This window comes from Diabrotica virgifera, chromosome 3 (genome assembly GCF_917563875.1).
Source record: "Diabrotica virgifera virgifera chromosome 3, PGI_DIABVI_V3a".
Taxonomy (NCBI): Eukaryota; Metazoa; Arthropoda; class Insecta; order Coleoptera; family Chrysomelidae; genus Diabrotica; species Diabrotica virgifera.
In genome coordinates this window covers 231348585-231364989 of record NC_065445.1, presented here as the reverse complement: position 1 = coordinate 231364989, position 16405 = coordinate 231348585, and the positions used below count along the sequence as shown (strand labels likewise).

At 33.5% G+C, this 16405-nt stretch overlaps 1 protein-coding gene across 1 annotated transcript in view; it reads right to left on the bottom strand.

Moving 5' to 3' along the window:
• Positions 1-6265: 6265 nt before the first annotated feature.
• LOC126881585 (uncharacterized) overlaps positions 6266-16405 on the bottom strand; it is a 72647-nt gene continuing 62507 nt past the window's right edge. Inside the window, exon 4 of the mRNA XM_050645944.1 lies at positions 6266-9018. Within this exon, the coding sequence (XP_050501901.1) occupies positions 8764-9018 (255 nt within the window). The 3' untranslated portion in view covers positions 6266-8763. The remainder of the gene's footprint in view (positions 9019-16405) is intronic.

The following is a 16405-nucleotide window of genomic DNA, read 5'->3' as shown; positions in this document are numbered from 1 at the left end:
CACCTAGACTTCCCCTAATATACTCATTTCTAATTTTATCCTTCTTTGTCACTCCACTCATCCATCTAAGCATTCTCATTTCCGCCACATGCATTCGCTGTTCCTCTTTCTTTTTCACTGCCCAACATTCAGTTCCGTACATCATAGCTGGTCTTATGGCTGTTTTATAGAATTTTCCCTTCAGCTTCATTGGAATTTTTCTGTCACACAACACACCACTCGCTTCTTTCCACTTCATCCATCCAGCCCTAATTCTACTGCATGCATCTCCATCTATTTCTCCATTACTCTGTAATACCGATCCTAGGCACTTAAAACTATTGCTTTTTACAATCATTTCACCATCCAAAGATACCGTTTTATTTGTAGTAGCTCCCTCCATCTTTAAATGAACATTCCAAATACTCTGTTTTTGTCCTACTAAGTTTTAAACCTTTTTCCTCCAGAGCTTGTCTCCACTGTTCCAGTTTTTGTTCTAAGTCTCTTTCACTATTTCCTACTAACACGACATCATCAGCATACATTAAGCACCATGGAATGCTACCCTGTATTTTCGCTGTTATCTGGTCCAAAACTAATGAGAATACATACGGACTAAGCACAGGACCTTGATGCAATCCTACTTTCACATGAAATATATCAGTCGCTCCCACACCTGTCCTAACACTAGTCGTTACTCCCTCATACATATCCCTCACAATCTTTACATATTCACCAGGGACTCCTTTCTTATTGAGTGCCCACCACAGAATCTCTCGAGGAACTCTATCATATGCTTTCTCAAGATCAATGAATGCCATATGAGCGTTTGTTTCTTTACTCCTGTATTTTTCTATCAACTGCCTTATAATGAAAATTGCATCTGTTGTTGATCTACCCTGCATAAAGCCAAATTTATTCTCGGATATTTCGGTCTCTTCACGTATCCGTCTATCAATTACTCTTTCCCATATTTTCATGGTGTGGCTAAGCAGTTTTATAGCCCTGTAGTTTGTACATTGTTGCATATCTCCTTGTTTTTGGAAACAGGTACCAGTATACTGCTTCTCCATTCGTCTGGCATTTGTCCAGCTACCATAATTCTATTAAATAGACCTGCTAGCCACCTTGTTCCTATCTCTCCCAATGCTCTCCATACTTCCCCAGGAATATCATCTGGTCCTACCGCTTTTCCTTTCTTTAATTTTTGAAGGGCTTGAGCCACTTCCTCGTTGGTTATTTTGCTGACCATTGCTGCTACTGTCTCCGTTGACTCTACAGGCTGTCTGTCAAATTTTACATTTAATAAGCTGTCAAAGTACTTTCTCCATCTCTTTTTGACATCCCTTTCGTGAACTAGTATTTTATTATTTTCATCTCGGATACCTCTAATCTGATTAAAATCTTTTGCTTTCTTTGCTCTCTGTTTGGCTATTTTATATATCTTCGTTTCGCCTTCCCTGGTATCAAGTTGATCGTATAGGTTTGAATTCGCTTCTGCTTTAGCTTTTGCTACTGCTACTTTCGCTTCCTTTTTGGTAAAGTATAATATACTTTATGTTCCATATTATGTTCCAATCGTTAGATCTTCAGGTTCTGCTACTTGATTATTATTTGTGACCTTCGTATACTTAGTTTAATTAGTGTTAACTTGTAGCCCCATTATTTCTGATGCTGCTTCCAATCCCGTGAACGATTGAACCAGGTCCACCTTTCTTCTTGCTATGAAATCAATGTCATCTGCATACGCTAGTATTTGTACACTCCTATTAATAATGGTCCCTCTTGTTGTTATTCCAGATTCTCTAATAGCTTCCTCTAGACTCTAGGCAACGGTTCTCAATCTGTGGTACATGTACCACTGGTGGTACATATCAGTGGCGGCTCGTGATTTTTACAATAGGGGAGGCTATACCTAACTGTAAAATATCTAGACAAATTTGCACTAGAAAAAAAATGCGCCAAAAAAATGTAATTTAAGGCTCCATTTTTTGACCATTTTTTATTTATATTTCATAATATCATCCTAATTCATAATTTCATGATATCATATCATTTTAAAAATAGTTAGTCTAATTGTAAAAGTTTAATACCAAAGTTTGTGTCGTTTATTTGTTAACAATTCCATCTATTTGTAAATAGATACCTATGCATATCAAAATAAATACAGATTTGAAGTTTTGCAGTCCATACATAATGAAGCTTCAAATTTTTTAAGATACTCAACTGAATTTTTTCATTCTAAACGCGGTCTACTGCGAATTCAAAAACACGATAAATTACCGATATTTTGCTTTGAGTTAGAGATATCGGAAAAAGTTATTTGAACAAGTTGTTCCAAATATTATTATAACCCCACATACCAAATTTCATAACAAAATTCGCACTTTTAGATTTTTCATTATTTTTAGTCAGGACCCTAAAATTCGTTGTCCCGAGACGCACGCAACGGAGCCGAGAAGCTACTCTGCCTCCCTTGGTATATCTCCGGGGAGCGTGTGATGGCGCCGTAGATGCCACTGTTAGGAGACCGGGTCTCCTTAAACGCCTGCTGCGCTGCACGGAGCATTAGCAACGGAGACTGCTGGGCTTCTCGGCTCCGTCCATGCATCTCGGGATAACCTAGGGTCCTGCCTACAATAATATTGAATAAAACTGAGACGCGATCATGCGTTCTAATGCTAATGCTCCGTGTGTATGGATATTTAGTGATAATATGGAATTTACACGTTGTATAATAGTGAGAGTGCTTATTGTTTTCGCGATTCATGATAAACAAAACAGTGTAGAGTGTGTAAAAAATTTATGGGGAGGCTGAGCCTCCCTTGCCACTGGTACATATAATTATTTGCGGTGGTACACAAAACACACAAAAACTTAAAATAGTAGTACATAGTAAGTCTTGATTATACAATCTAAAAATATAGAAATATAATAAAAGAAACTTTAGATGTTACATGACTCAAAAAGATTGAGAACCGCTGCTCTAGGGCAATGTTGAGTAGAAGGCACGATAGACTATTCAACTGTCGAAGTCCAGTTTGTGTCTGGAAAGTTCTTGATATTCTATTCTGCACTCTAACCTTACACTCGACTGTTGAGAGGGTTGCTTTCACCAACCTCACTAAGTGTATTGGGATATTAAATTCTACCACGGCTTTATATAATGCGTTTCTGTATACGCTGTCATAGGCACATCTAAAATCCACAAACAAATGGTGAGTATAAATTATTGCATATTCATATGTTTTTTCCAAAGCTTGCCTTAGAAGGAATATTTGATGGATAGTAGCAGGGGCGTAACAGAGGCCCCCGCAGCGTGAAGCTTGCGGGGGGGCCCCGATCGAGCAGGGGCCCCATCTTGTCGTCTGATATTATGTAAAAATCTGTTATAGGTATATGATTTTACTTTGTGGGTTTAAATTTAAAAACGTAAATTTCTAAATAGGCATATTCGGCAAGTGAATCATCTCATATCTAGAAAAATATTTTCCGGTCTCACTAACTTTTATGGGTGGCGACAATAAACTATAATGCTTTGTACGTGACTATTCAAAGATTTGAGAATTGAAATTTGCCTAATTTTAGAACAATATTTCTAAATCTAGAAATGGGTTTTCTCTTTAATCTTTACCTACGTTTTAGTATTTCGATACGATTATCCAGAGGCGTAACAGAGGCGCCTTGCAGGATGAAGGTTACGGGGGCCCCAATATGTCAAGTGCCCCATCTTGTTGTCTAATATATGTAAAAATGTGTTGTTATATTATTTGCATACATACATTTTTTTAAGAAGTGCAGTATTGAAAATGAAGTTGTCCATCCGAATTAATAAAATTGTAGATATATTCGCTGATAGTAGATAGTGCACGAAGAAAGTTGTTCATCTCATAGAATAATACTTATGTAACCATTTAGTAATCTTTGTTCTATTTTATTCTATACCAATAAAGATGAAAAATGTAAGTCGTCATAAACAATGCATGATTACACCAATGCTCAGTAAATGAGAGTTTTGGAGTGAAATTATCAGCGTCGCGACGGACGTATTTGCTTGACAATTTGGATTTAGGTTCTAGTTACACTCCACTTCAAAGTTGGATTTATGCCGTTGGTTGCTTTTACTTCGGGGGTGACACCCCTCCTTGGGGTGAAAAACATACGTTTAAAATAATCCCGGAAATGTATAAATTGACTAATTATAAGCAACTTTTGTTCTATAGAGTTTCTTTTTCTATGTTAATACTTTTCAAGTCATTTGCGAGTGAAAATGTTTATTTTTCAACAAAAAAAAACAATGTTTTCAGTCGGGTTTTTCGTAAATAACTCAAAAAAAAGTATTTATCGAATTAAATATTAGATATCGAAGAAATATTTATAGCAAAAATGTAGCTTATAAGATATAAAAAATGGTGTACTTATTCATGAAGTCTATCGACACAATAAAAGCACAGTTGAAACTCATGAAAAATTATTCTTATTCGTCCAATTGCAAATCGAATATTTCAACCTGAAATAACCAAAACATGAAGCAATTTTCGGGGAAAACTAATTAAAATTTTTTTTAAATGTTTCAAAAAAGCTTTATTTTTATTTTTTTGTAAGTTTCTAGCATCAAAACTATACGAATTACGCTCAAAATAAAGTTGGCCCCTTTTTGTTAAAAAAAAAAATCGTCAAAATCTGCCCCTATTTCGCACCCCCAATAAAATTTATTATAACGCTTTACCATTTACTTTAAATATTTATTGTTTATATGATCTGTAAGTTTGACTGGTTCGAAGTTCTTATTTTTGAAAAAATTTGATTTCATAGTAAAAACAGTTTTTTTATTTTGGAAAATGCCTTTTTTCGAAATAACTTAAAAAGTATTAGTGATACGAAAAATCTCAAAGAGTAAAGAAATGTAGGTCATGCTTTTATAAATATTTTGGATTTTTTTTGTTTTTCTGTAAGACAAAAATTGGTTAAGATATCGCTGTTTAAAATTTGCATATACTCGTGATTAGTGACTCGTTCAAGCCCTTTAACTAGAACCCTTTTAAAAATAAGCACTTTGAACCGGTGAAACTTACAGGTCATATAAAAAAATTAGGTAATTTGTAAGGCGATAATGATTAGTTTCATTTGGGGTGCTAAATAGGGGGAGATTTTCACAATTTTTTTTACCAAAAAATGGGATTAACTGTATTTTTAGCGTAACTGGCTTAGTTTTGATGCTAGAAACTTTTGTAAAAAAGAAAGCTTATTTTAAACACTTTAAAAAAGTTCTGAGTTTCCCTGAAAAGTATTTCATTTTTTGGTTATTTCACGTTGAAATATTCGATTTGGTATTTGACGAATAAGAAAAACTTTTCAAGAGCTACAACTTTTCTTTTACTGAGTCGATAGACTTCATTTTTGTTAACAATATTCTTTTCGATCGAATACTTACTCTTTGAACTATTTGCGAAACATCGACTAAAAACGTGGTTTCTTTGTTGAACAATAAATATTTTTACTCATAAATAACTCGAAAAGTCTTAAGTTGACCACTTCGGTGGTGACACTGAAAATTACACGGTATCGTCATATCTTACGTTGATTTACTGGTCTGTAACACATAATTATAGGTATTTGTTACACATGTCGCATTTAGTAATTTTTTAAAGGGGGCCCCATTTCCTATTCTGCGGGAGGGCCCCGACGGAGTTTGTTACGCCACTGGATAGTAGACTTTTCTTTGAGAAACCCACACTGGGATTTGCCTATTATGCTTTCACAATATTCCGACAGTCGATCGTAAAGAACGTAAGCCAATATTTTGTAGGTCACGTTTAGCAGGGTAATGCCTCTGTAATTATCACAAACTGTTTGGTCTCCTTTCTTGTGAATAGCTATGTTACCGTAAAAACCCGATTTTTCAGTTAAAACCCGAATTTACTAGGAAAAACTAGTTTTAACTATGGGCTTTTAGACAATTCTAGTGAAAACTAGAACTAATTTCCATCCTCGAAATCCATCCTCGAAATTCGTAATCAGCAACCAAAAGATACATAAGAAATACTTGGGTTTGTTCATCAGAATTGAAAAGGCCACGGTGACGTGGCTTGCGCCTAGACTATGTGGCCCGTATTAAGTACATAATTTAATTATTGTGGTTATAATAGTTGTCAATTTTTTTTATTAATATGGAAGACAGAAGATATTATTAAAAAAATAGTTCTTTCTTTTTGGCCACTCCTTGGTCAGATTCTAATCTTATAACAACTTATATAATACTATCATATAAAAAAAACAAATTAAATTGAAGAAAAATAATTTATTTGTCAGAATGCATGTAGAGAGCTCCATATACAATGAGACATCTTTTTAAGTTTGGAAAGTATGATTTATCAATAGGGAACTAGCATAACACATTTAAATTCTAAAAAATGATATAAATCACAACAGAACATAATTTAAAATATAAGTATATCAAAGAAAAAAAAAGGTGTTTTTGTCTTTCGTTTGGCCCCTAAAGACGATTAAAGTCGAGAGAAAAATTCAAATTCATTGGTCGTGACGTCATATCAGTATGATGTTTGAGTTCCGCGCCATTAATTCATAATATTTGAGTGTTTTTGTTAACACAATTTTTCTAAAATGGCCCAAGAGGCTTTTTAACGGCAGTATGAAAACTTGCCCATTATGAACATAAATCTGTATTATTATGATTAGTTTATTTTAATTTTATAGTAAAACCAGTTCCAGAAAAATATTGTATAGGTAAGTATCATTCAATCTGTAATGTTGTATATTTTATATAAATTCGGGTTCAAAACGTCCTCCGACGTTGTCCGATGCCTTGTTGCCAATATCTTCTATCATTGCAGTTTTCATCTTCTAATCCCCGTACACTCATTGATCGTCTTACTCCTTGTATCGTTCTTGGCCTTCCTCTTTTCCTGTTTTCTGTAGGTATCCATTTCATAATTTTCTTCGGCAGTCTCTCATCCATCATTCTCTGAACATGTCCGTACCACGTTAATTGTTTCTTCTCAATGCATTCTACAACCGTTTCCTGTAAACTCATTCTTCGCTTTACTTCCTCATTTCTAACCCGGTCCAATTTCGATGTTCTAATTGCTCTTCTTAGGGCGTCCATCTCAGTAGCTTCTAATTTTCTTTTTTTTTTGCTGTTCCTTTATTCTCCATATTTCGGATCCGTATACCAATGTGCTCTTAATTATGGTATTGTATATTCTCATTTTTCTTTGTTTCCCTATCTCGGTACTCTACAAAACTCCGTTCAATGATTTAATTATTGTTCTTGCTTTATTTATTCTGCTCTTAATTTCTGCATACACAGTACCTTCCTTGTTGAAATTAATTCCTAAATACATATATTTATCACAGCTAGTTATTTTCTGATTATTGTCCAATATCATATCAGTTGAATCCTCACCTAGGCATAAATATTGTGTTTTTTCTACATTCATCTGCAATCCCCATTTTTCGTATTCTTCCTTCAATTTGCGAGTCATATATTCCAAATCTTCTTTACCGTTTGCACATATTATCTGATCGTCTGCAAACTAAAGGGTGTACAGGCAAGTGTTGTCGTCTATTTGGATGCCCATTCCACTGCATTTTCTTTTCCATATTGTAAGGGCTTTGGCGACATAAATCTTAAACAGACTCGGTGATATGCAATATCCTTGTCATAGACCTTTGTTGACTTCAAACAAATCTGTTATTTTGTTTCCTAATTTTACTACAGATTTCATGTCACTGTATAAATTTTGGACAGCTTTTATGAGAGTAAAGTTAATGTTGGAGTTTTGCAGTACTTCCCATAGTTTCGGTATCAGTATATTGTCATATGCTTTTTGCAAATCTATAAAAACTAGGTGTATTGGCCTATTCCGTTCTATTTTTTTTAATCTCTAATGTTGTACCTACATAAATCTAGGTACCAAAAGTTATATTTTCTTTTTGTTTAAAATACACTTGAATTATTAAAAAAACTATTAAGCAGACAACAACAGACATTAAATGCTTACATTAGAATGTTTTTCACACAAAATGACTTTAATGTCCTTTCCGCATGTACCTAACTACTTTTACTTGTCGACGGGTAATCTAATAAATAATTTATTGGGAATTTTTAAGGTTGTACTTCAACACAATATGGTACTAAACAACCCTTGTAATATTTACTTTTATTTTCAATAGTAAACACACACAAATCAAATTAGTATCTTCAAAAACATATGGCTATATAATTTTATATTAGACATGAGAAACGTCATTATAAAATATTATGATATGACGCCACAAGGTTTCGCGCGTTTTTCGATCGTTTGAAATTATTTAAAAACACAGAAGATTTTAAGTTTGTACCTCTAAGTTATTATGAAGTTTTGAAGCGTGAAATTTTGGAAATCCTGTTTTTAAACGAAACTGAACATTATTATGTAATAAAACAAACATATGCAAGTTCCCTATTCCAGGTACATTAAGTATTCGATTGTATTAACTTCCATCACTGTTGGTGCTGAATAAATTAATTACTATTTTTTTTGTAATTCTCAAAAAAATTCCGTAAATGTAAAGGAAGATTGAGTGGCACTCTTATATCCGCCATTTAAGAACATCCCGGTCCAAACCCGGAAAAAATATTAAATAAAATATACACAATATAATACTTAATAAATAAATATAACTTCAAAAAGAAGATATTTAGAAAACTATCCGTAATAAAATACAAATATGTTACAAAAAACTTTGGAATTTTAATTTATTATAAATATCTGAAACACATTAATCCAAACTAACATTATCCAGAGCATCTGCCTTCGACGTTGTAGCTGAAGTCTTATGTGATCTCGCTTGGTCCATTGCTTGTCTTTCTTTTGTATCCGCTTCGTCTTCTGGAAACACAGATTTAGCGTCTATTTCTCCTACACCTAGACCAGGTTTAGCTTTCATGGGTGTAGGGTGTTGTCGTTTATTGATAGAAGAACTCCATGATCGAAGCCAGTTTGCTCCATCGAGATTGGGGACTGTGTTAGTAGACTAAAAGTAAAAAGAGTATATTTATTAGTTTTTCAACAGTAGTGTAGTTTGTTACAAAGTATATCAATGTTCGCATTCATTCTCTTTTCAAACTTATTTGTTATTAAGCGTTATTAGGTATACATAAAACTAGACCAGGACTAATCTGTAAAAAAAGTCTATTTTTGGATGTGAGAGGTGACATTCGGATTTTTGCAGATAAAGTTAGGTGACACCTTCAGTAATAATAATTGACTTATGCTCCTTCTCAAATATGTCCGGAACATTAATAAAAAAATTAAAATATTTAAAAATTTCGAAAAACATCGATTTTTTTTCTGCTTTCTTTGCTTATAACTTTAAAACGATTCGTTTTGGAACAAAGTCGTAGAGAAATAAAATAAAGATAATTGAATTTTGTATGACATACGACTGGTCAAAAATTTCTTAAGGCATTACCTTTTCTGCAATATAGCAATAAATACAAAATAAGGGGGCAAAATACGCCTGTTGTTATTCAATGTTTCTTAACCCCTTTGGTGGCACTTAGAACCTTAGTAATTCGCTTAGAAAATTGTTATAACTTACTTAAACGTTCTACCAAATTTCATTAAAATCGACTTAATAGATTTTGCATAATAAATTTGCAATCTAAATGTTTTTAAAAAAAGTTCAAATTTTTTAAAATCTTTCTGAACAAAAAGTAGACCATTTAGAAGTTGGCTAATTTTTTTACATATAAAGAGGTGCTTTACCTATCTAATACATTTTACAGAATTAAAATCGGATTATTTAAGGGGCCTCAGCAATGTTTTACAATTATAAACAATTTTTTGGCTTATAAACAAATTGCTTTATTGAATAATAAAAAAATTAATTTTTAGCAATGTAAATAATTAAAACCGCGGTACAATTTGACTTAAACTTTCAAATGCTGTCAGCAGAATTCCTAATTTATTTTTTAATAAAAAGTTATTCGCGTTCAAAAATTGCAATTTTTCGATTTTTTGAAAGTTCCACCGCGTTTATCTCGAAAACTATGCATCCTACAAAAAAACTTGTACAAGAAATACAAAAAATGTTTTATTTTGCGAAAAATTGATGTTATGTAATTCCTCGAGTTCTTTGTTTATAACAATCGTATCGACATCCGGATCAACTGTTACCCAAAAAATTCGTGTTCTACGGGTCAAAATACATAAAAAAAACTTGGGTAAGTCCATCTAAATAAAGGAGCCCGTAGCACCCCCTCCTGGCCACAGCACTAATTTGTTTATAAGCCAAAATATTGTTTATAACTTTAAAACATTGCTGAGCAATCCGGCAACAGATATCTTTATGCCCTTTAAAACTTCATAAAATGGAAACAACTAACAATACCTACAAAGATACAACTACATAAAAAAGTCATACGACCCGTAGTGATGCATGGTAGCGAAACGTGGACGATCACAAAGGCAAACGAAGAGAAACTACGTGTTTGGGAAAGAAAAATCCTAAGCAAGATCGTCGGGTCTGTGCTTGATAAAGCAGCAGGACAATAAAGGATAAGAACTAACAAAGAGCTCTAAGAACTGTATCCAGAGGCTAACATAATAAAAGATATAAGCTTCGTTCGCGGTAACGATCCTGGACTAGTCCAGGATTAGTTACGAATTTTCTTAGTACTCGGGTTGTACGCAAGCGCGGTTCAGAATCAGTTCAAGATAGATTTACACCGCGAACGAATTTAGAACTATAAAGTCCATAAGACTATTATAACCTAGTTTTTATGTGTCCATCTTATTTTTATGAATTTGTTATTTTAATTCAGATTTGCATGAACATTTTACTAGATCAGATCAACCGGATATATGTTTATAGTATGAATAGGCATGGTTTAATGAAATCTTGTATTGTTATAAGTTTAGTGACTTTAATAAGCTACGAGACCATACAAAAGCATTCTCCAAATATGAGCGCCTACCTTTGGATCGAAAGGTCCGAATGGTCGTGAGTTCGAATCTCGCCAGGGTCAGATATTTTTCGTTTATAATAAATTATTGATTTCAAATTGAAATTCCTACTGCGCATATTCGGACTTCGAGTTCGCTTCAAATCCCAAGGATCGGTTGAACTGGTTCCGAACTCGCAGTTCGGTTACCGCGAACGACAAAATCTGACAAAATCCCGGAGTAAGCATCGGAGTAGGAGTTCAGAACTCGATTACCGCGAACGCCCTTTTTAAAAGTGCGCATGCGACGTAATCATATAGTTCAGGATCGTTACCGCAAACGATACTATAAAGTCCAGAAGACTTCAATTGACCGGACACCTCAGAAGAGATTCTGATGAGATAATAGAAGGCTGGTATGAGAAGAAGTTCCAACTGGAAGAATACCACGTGGACGCCCTCGACTCCGGTGACGAGATAATACAGCAGGAGACTTTAAAGCTATGGGGGTGGAGAATTAGATGGATATTGCTCAAGACCGAAGGAATGGAGGCAAGTCAAGTTTTCTAAAACACACGAAGAATTGTAACGCCACGGAGTAAGAAGTTCTTTTATAAGTCAAAGTAGGGAATTTACACGACCGGGACACCCTCAAAAAAGCGCTTAGTTTTCGAGATACTGACCACCGAAGGGTGAATGGCTAATTTTATTCATACTTTATATTTTCGAGAGTGCTGAAAACCAAAATGAGGTTTATTTTGAATTTTATGTGGGGGAACATTGTCAAAATTGGAATTTTAACCTAAAAATAAAAAAAACGAAATCACGTTTTTTTGCGTATACATCGCTACAACTCTGTTCGATTTTAATATTTTGTTCTGAAATTTTTTAGACAAGGCGGAAACGGCGGGTCCGTTTGGAAAAATATTCCCATGAGATATTTTTAACAATTTTTTTTAATCAAATTGCAAAAAATCAATATTTTTGGCCCGGACTAATTTTTTTTAGGTTTTTTGGACCATTCTGGACAAAAAAGGTCTCTTATAATTTTTCTCTAAAGTTGATCTTTTTCGAGTTATAAGCAAGTTAAAATTTGAAAATCGCGAAAATGGCCATTTTTAAGGTCAAAAATTATTATTATGAAAGTCAGAAAGTGATTAAATCAAAGTTTAAAGTCGCCGTTACATGATCCTGAAGAAATCTGTGTCATTAATTTACTACTAAGCTGTTATTTTTAACTAATAATAATGAGTGGTTAGATCGTATTGACGCGGTTGTAAATATGAGTGCGAGTAAGATGCACAATTGGACTGCTGGAATGGCTTCTCTCTCGCACTCAGTATTTACAGCCCCGCACACGTGCATGACGCTTATTATTATTACTTAAAAATAACAGCTTAGTAATAAAATAATGACAAAAATTTCTTCAGGATCTTGTAGGGGGCTTTAAACTTTGATTTAGTCATATATTGACTTTCATAATAATAACTTTTAACCGAGTTATTAAGCCTTGAAAATCGCCATTTTTCGTTTTTTTCAATTTTAAATTGCTTATAAGTCGAAAACGATCAACTTTAGAGAAAAATTATAAGAGATCTTTTTTGTCCCGAATGGTCCAAAAAATTAAAGAAAAAATTGTTCGGGCCAAAAATATTGAGTCTTGAAATTTGATTAAAAAAAATTGTTAAAAAAAAATTGGCCCACTTTTCACGTGGGCGACTTCTTGAACCTTATTCTGGGATGTCTCAGGTAGATAGATAGATAGATAGAAATATGCTTTATTGTCATGAAAAATTGTACAATTTTATCGACAAAGCTTATAAAAAGTCAAGACAACAAAACAATAACAATCCAATTTACTAAAATTACATAAATCGTCAATATATTTACAATAATAACAATAATAATGAAGTTAAACAGAAGTAGTCAATTGCAAAATTTAAGTAAATTGCAAATGCATAGTCTACCTAGTAATTAATAAGTTTAAAAGTTAAGCTGCTGCATATGACACCCAAATATACACAAAAAAAAAATGATAATAAAAATACTACTTGTGCAAAGGGTACTGTAATTTCTTAGTTATTGATTAAGAAAATCTTCTACTGAATAATATGGTCTTTCAGATAGGTAGGCTTTTGTCAGTTTACGGAATTTGGGGAAAGATGCTGCAGATTTAAGTTGTAGAGGGAGATGATTGTAAAGTTTTTTTGCGGAATATAATATAGATTTCTTTACTAACTCAGAGGACGGGGTCGGCATATAGACGTCAAACGTAGAATTTCTCGTGAAGTAGTCATGATTAGGTCTTGGTGGAAAGACATGTAGATGTTTACGAATTAAGCAAACAGTTTCTAAAATATACAAAGATGGAAGGGTTAAAATTCTGTGATCTTTGAAGTAACTTCTGCAATGTGTTGTTCTTCTGAGGCCAAACAGATATCTAATTGCTCTTTTTTGTAATTTGAAAATAACATCGAATTGGGTAGCTGTACCAGAACCCCAAAAAGGAAGACCATAACGAAGATGTGACTCGAACAAAGAAAAATATGTTATTTTGGAAGATGCTAAATTGAGTTCATTCGAAACAGATCTTATAGCATAGCAAGCTGAGGATAGTTTCTTCCTTAACAAATCGATATGGTGGGACCATTTAAGGTTGCTGTCTAAAAAAATACCAAGAAATTTCACAGAATCAACGGTACTGATCTGGCTGTTATTAAGAGGTAAGGGTTGAAGGACTCCTTTATAAGACAATGCTACTGTTTTATCTACGTTAAACGAGAGTAAATTAGAGTCAGACCAGGTTTTTATTGTAAGTAGATCAGAAGTTATAGTAGCATGAAGAGTTGCAATATTTGAGTTGCTCCAAGTGATACTGGTATCATCAGCAAAAAGAAAGATTTTTCCATCGATTTTTAAACTAGTGATGTCATTAATAAAGATAAGGAAAAGTAGAGGACCCAATACTGAACCTTGAGGTACCCCACATACAATGTTTTTGAGACTAGAGTCTGTATCATTTGCTCTAACCAGTTGTTTCCTATCATCCAAGTAAGATTGGAACCAATCTAAAGAAATACCTCGAATTCCGTAGAAATTTAGTTTTCTTATCAAAATGTTATGATTTACACAATCAAAAGCTTTGGCGTAGTCACAAAAAACGGTGGCAGTGTGAAGATTATTGTTCAGTGCTTGATAAACCTCATGTAGTACAGAAAAGATGGCATCAGTGGTGCATTTATTATTTAAAAAGCCGAACTGATTTTGTGATAAAATGTTGTTTTCAACTAGAAAGGACATAAGTCGGGCTTTTATGAGTCTCTCAATAATTTTGGAGAGTACCGGTAGTAGTGCAATAGGTCTATAATTGCAGGTATTAGATATTTCACCACCCTTATGAAGAGGAATAATGATGGCTGTCTTCAGGCACTCTGGAAATTTACCTTTCTCAAAGGAATCATTAATTAATGAGATGAGGACTTCTAACACATTTTCTGGGAGATTAGAAAATTTTTTTATCGATAGACCATCAGTACTACAGGAGGATTTGCTTTTGATACTATTGATTGTTTGGATCAGTTCAGATTTATCGACTGGTTTTATAAAGAATGAATTCGAGACCTTTCTTGAATTAGGGAGATAAGCAATGGGATCTTGTTGTGGCAAAATAGTTGATGTAATATTTTTACTCACATTAACAAAGTATTCATTTAGATTTTCAGGGTCTGGAAGGGAAATTGTTTTAGCAGTGTGGGTTTTATTTCGAAGATCGTTTATTATGGACCAAGTTTCTTTTGCAACACTTTTTGAGCTTCCCAAACGGTTATGGTAGTAGTCTTTTTTAGCTGATTTTATAAGTTTAAGATAGGTTGCCCTGTACTTGGTGATATATTCAGTGATAGAAACGTTGGTAGTAAATTTCCTGATATAGAGAAGAGAACGCATATTCTTGGAAGATATTCGGATACCTTTAGTAGTCCAGGGTTTGCGATGTTTTGGCTTAATTGCAATTAAAGGAAATGCTTTATTGAAGATACGGACAAGCTTATCCAAAAAAGTACTGAAATTATTATCCACGTCCATAGCAGGAAAGCGCCACTCAGAGGTTAAGCATAAATTTTGGAAATTACGAAAGTTCCGGGTGGAATGTGATTATGCAAAAAAATCTCATGGTAATATTTTCCCCTTCGAACCCGCCGTTTTCGCCTTGTCTATTTACAGTATATAGCTCTAAAGTGCAACTTTTAATGTCGACATTAGAAAGCCACAATAAAACGCTTATTTTTCGAGATACTGACCATGGGTGGAGAATGGCTAATTTTGGTCTTAAATTATGTTTTTGACCGTGATGAAAACGAAAATGAAATTTCTTTTAAATTTTAAGTGGGGGAATATTGTCAAAATTGCAATTGTACCCTAAAAATAAAAAAAATAAATCACGTTTTTTGCGTTTAGCTCGCTACAACTCTGGTCTGTTTTAATATTTTTCTAAAGTTTGTACACTATACAGGGTGTTTCATTAATAATTGTCCATATAGTAACTGGAGAAACCTTAGCACAAAATACGAAGATTTAACCTAAAACACTTAAATAAAATGTGGTTCCTTACTGAGTTACAGGGTGTTTTATCTAAAAATTTAAAAACTATTTTTGCTCAGCATTTTAAAACTGTTCGACTTATCCTTTTCATACCTGGCAGAAAGTGCGACTACTATACACCCTACTAAATTATGATAAACAAATGTTTCTAGCTACTACCAGAGGCGTGCGACAGGGGATAATGAATGGTTGACCCTTCTCAAATTCTACGCCACTGGAGGAATTACTAGTTTAGTGCCATTTTCAGATTCTCCAATACTTTCTACGTAAATAATATACTCTTCATTGGTAACGATAAAGTTATTAGTTTTCGAGATATTTGAAGTTAAAAATGAAACGGTACAGTTATTTTGATTAATTTATGATATGATTCATATGATTAAAATTTAAAAATTATTTGTACCCAGTACTTTAAAGCTATTTGGCGTATCGTTTTCTTACTTGGCAGAAAGTGCGACTACTATACACCCTACTAAATTATGATAAACAAACGTTTCTAGCTACTACCAGAGGCGTACGACAGGGGATAGTGGCTGGTTGACCCTTCCCAAATTCTACGCAACTGGCGAAATTGCTATTTTAGTGTAATTTTTTGATTTTCCAATACTTTTTATGTAAATAATATACTCTTCATTCGTAACGATAAAATGATTAGTTTTCGAGATATTTGAAATTAAAAATGATGCCACACAATACATTAATCAAAATAACCGTGTCGTTTCATTTTTAACCTCAAAGATCTCGAAAACTAATGACTTTATCGTTACGAATAAAGAGTATATTATTTTCATAGAAAGTATTGGAGAATCCAAAAATTGAACTAAAATAGCAATTCCTCCAGTGGCGTAGAATTTGTAAAGGGTCAACCATTCACTT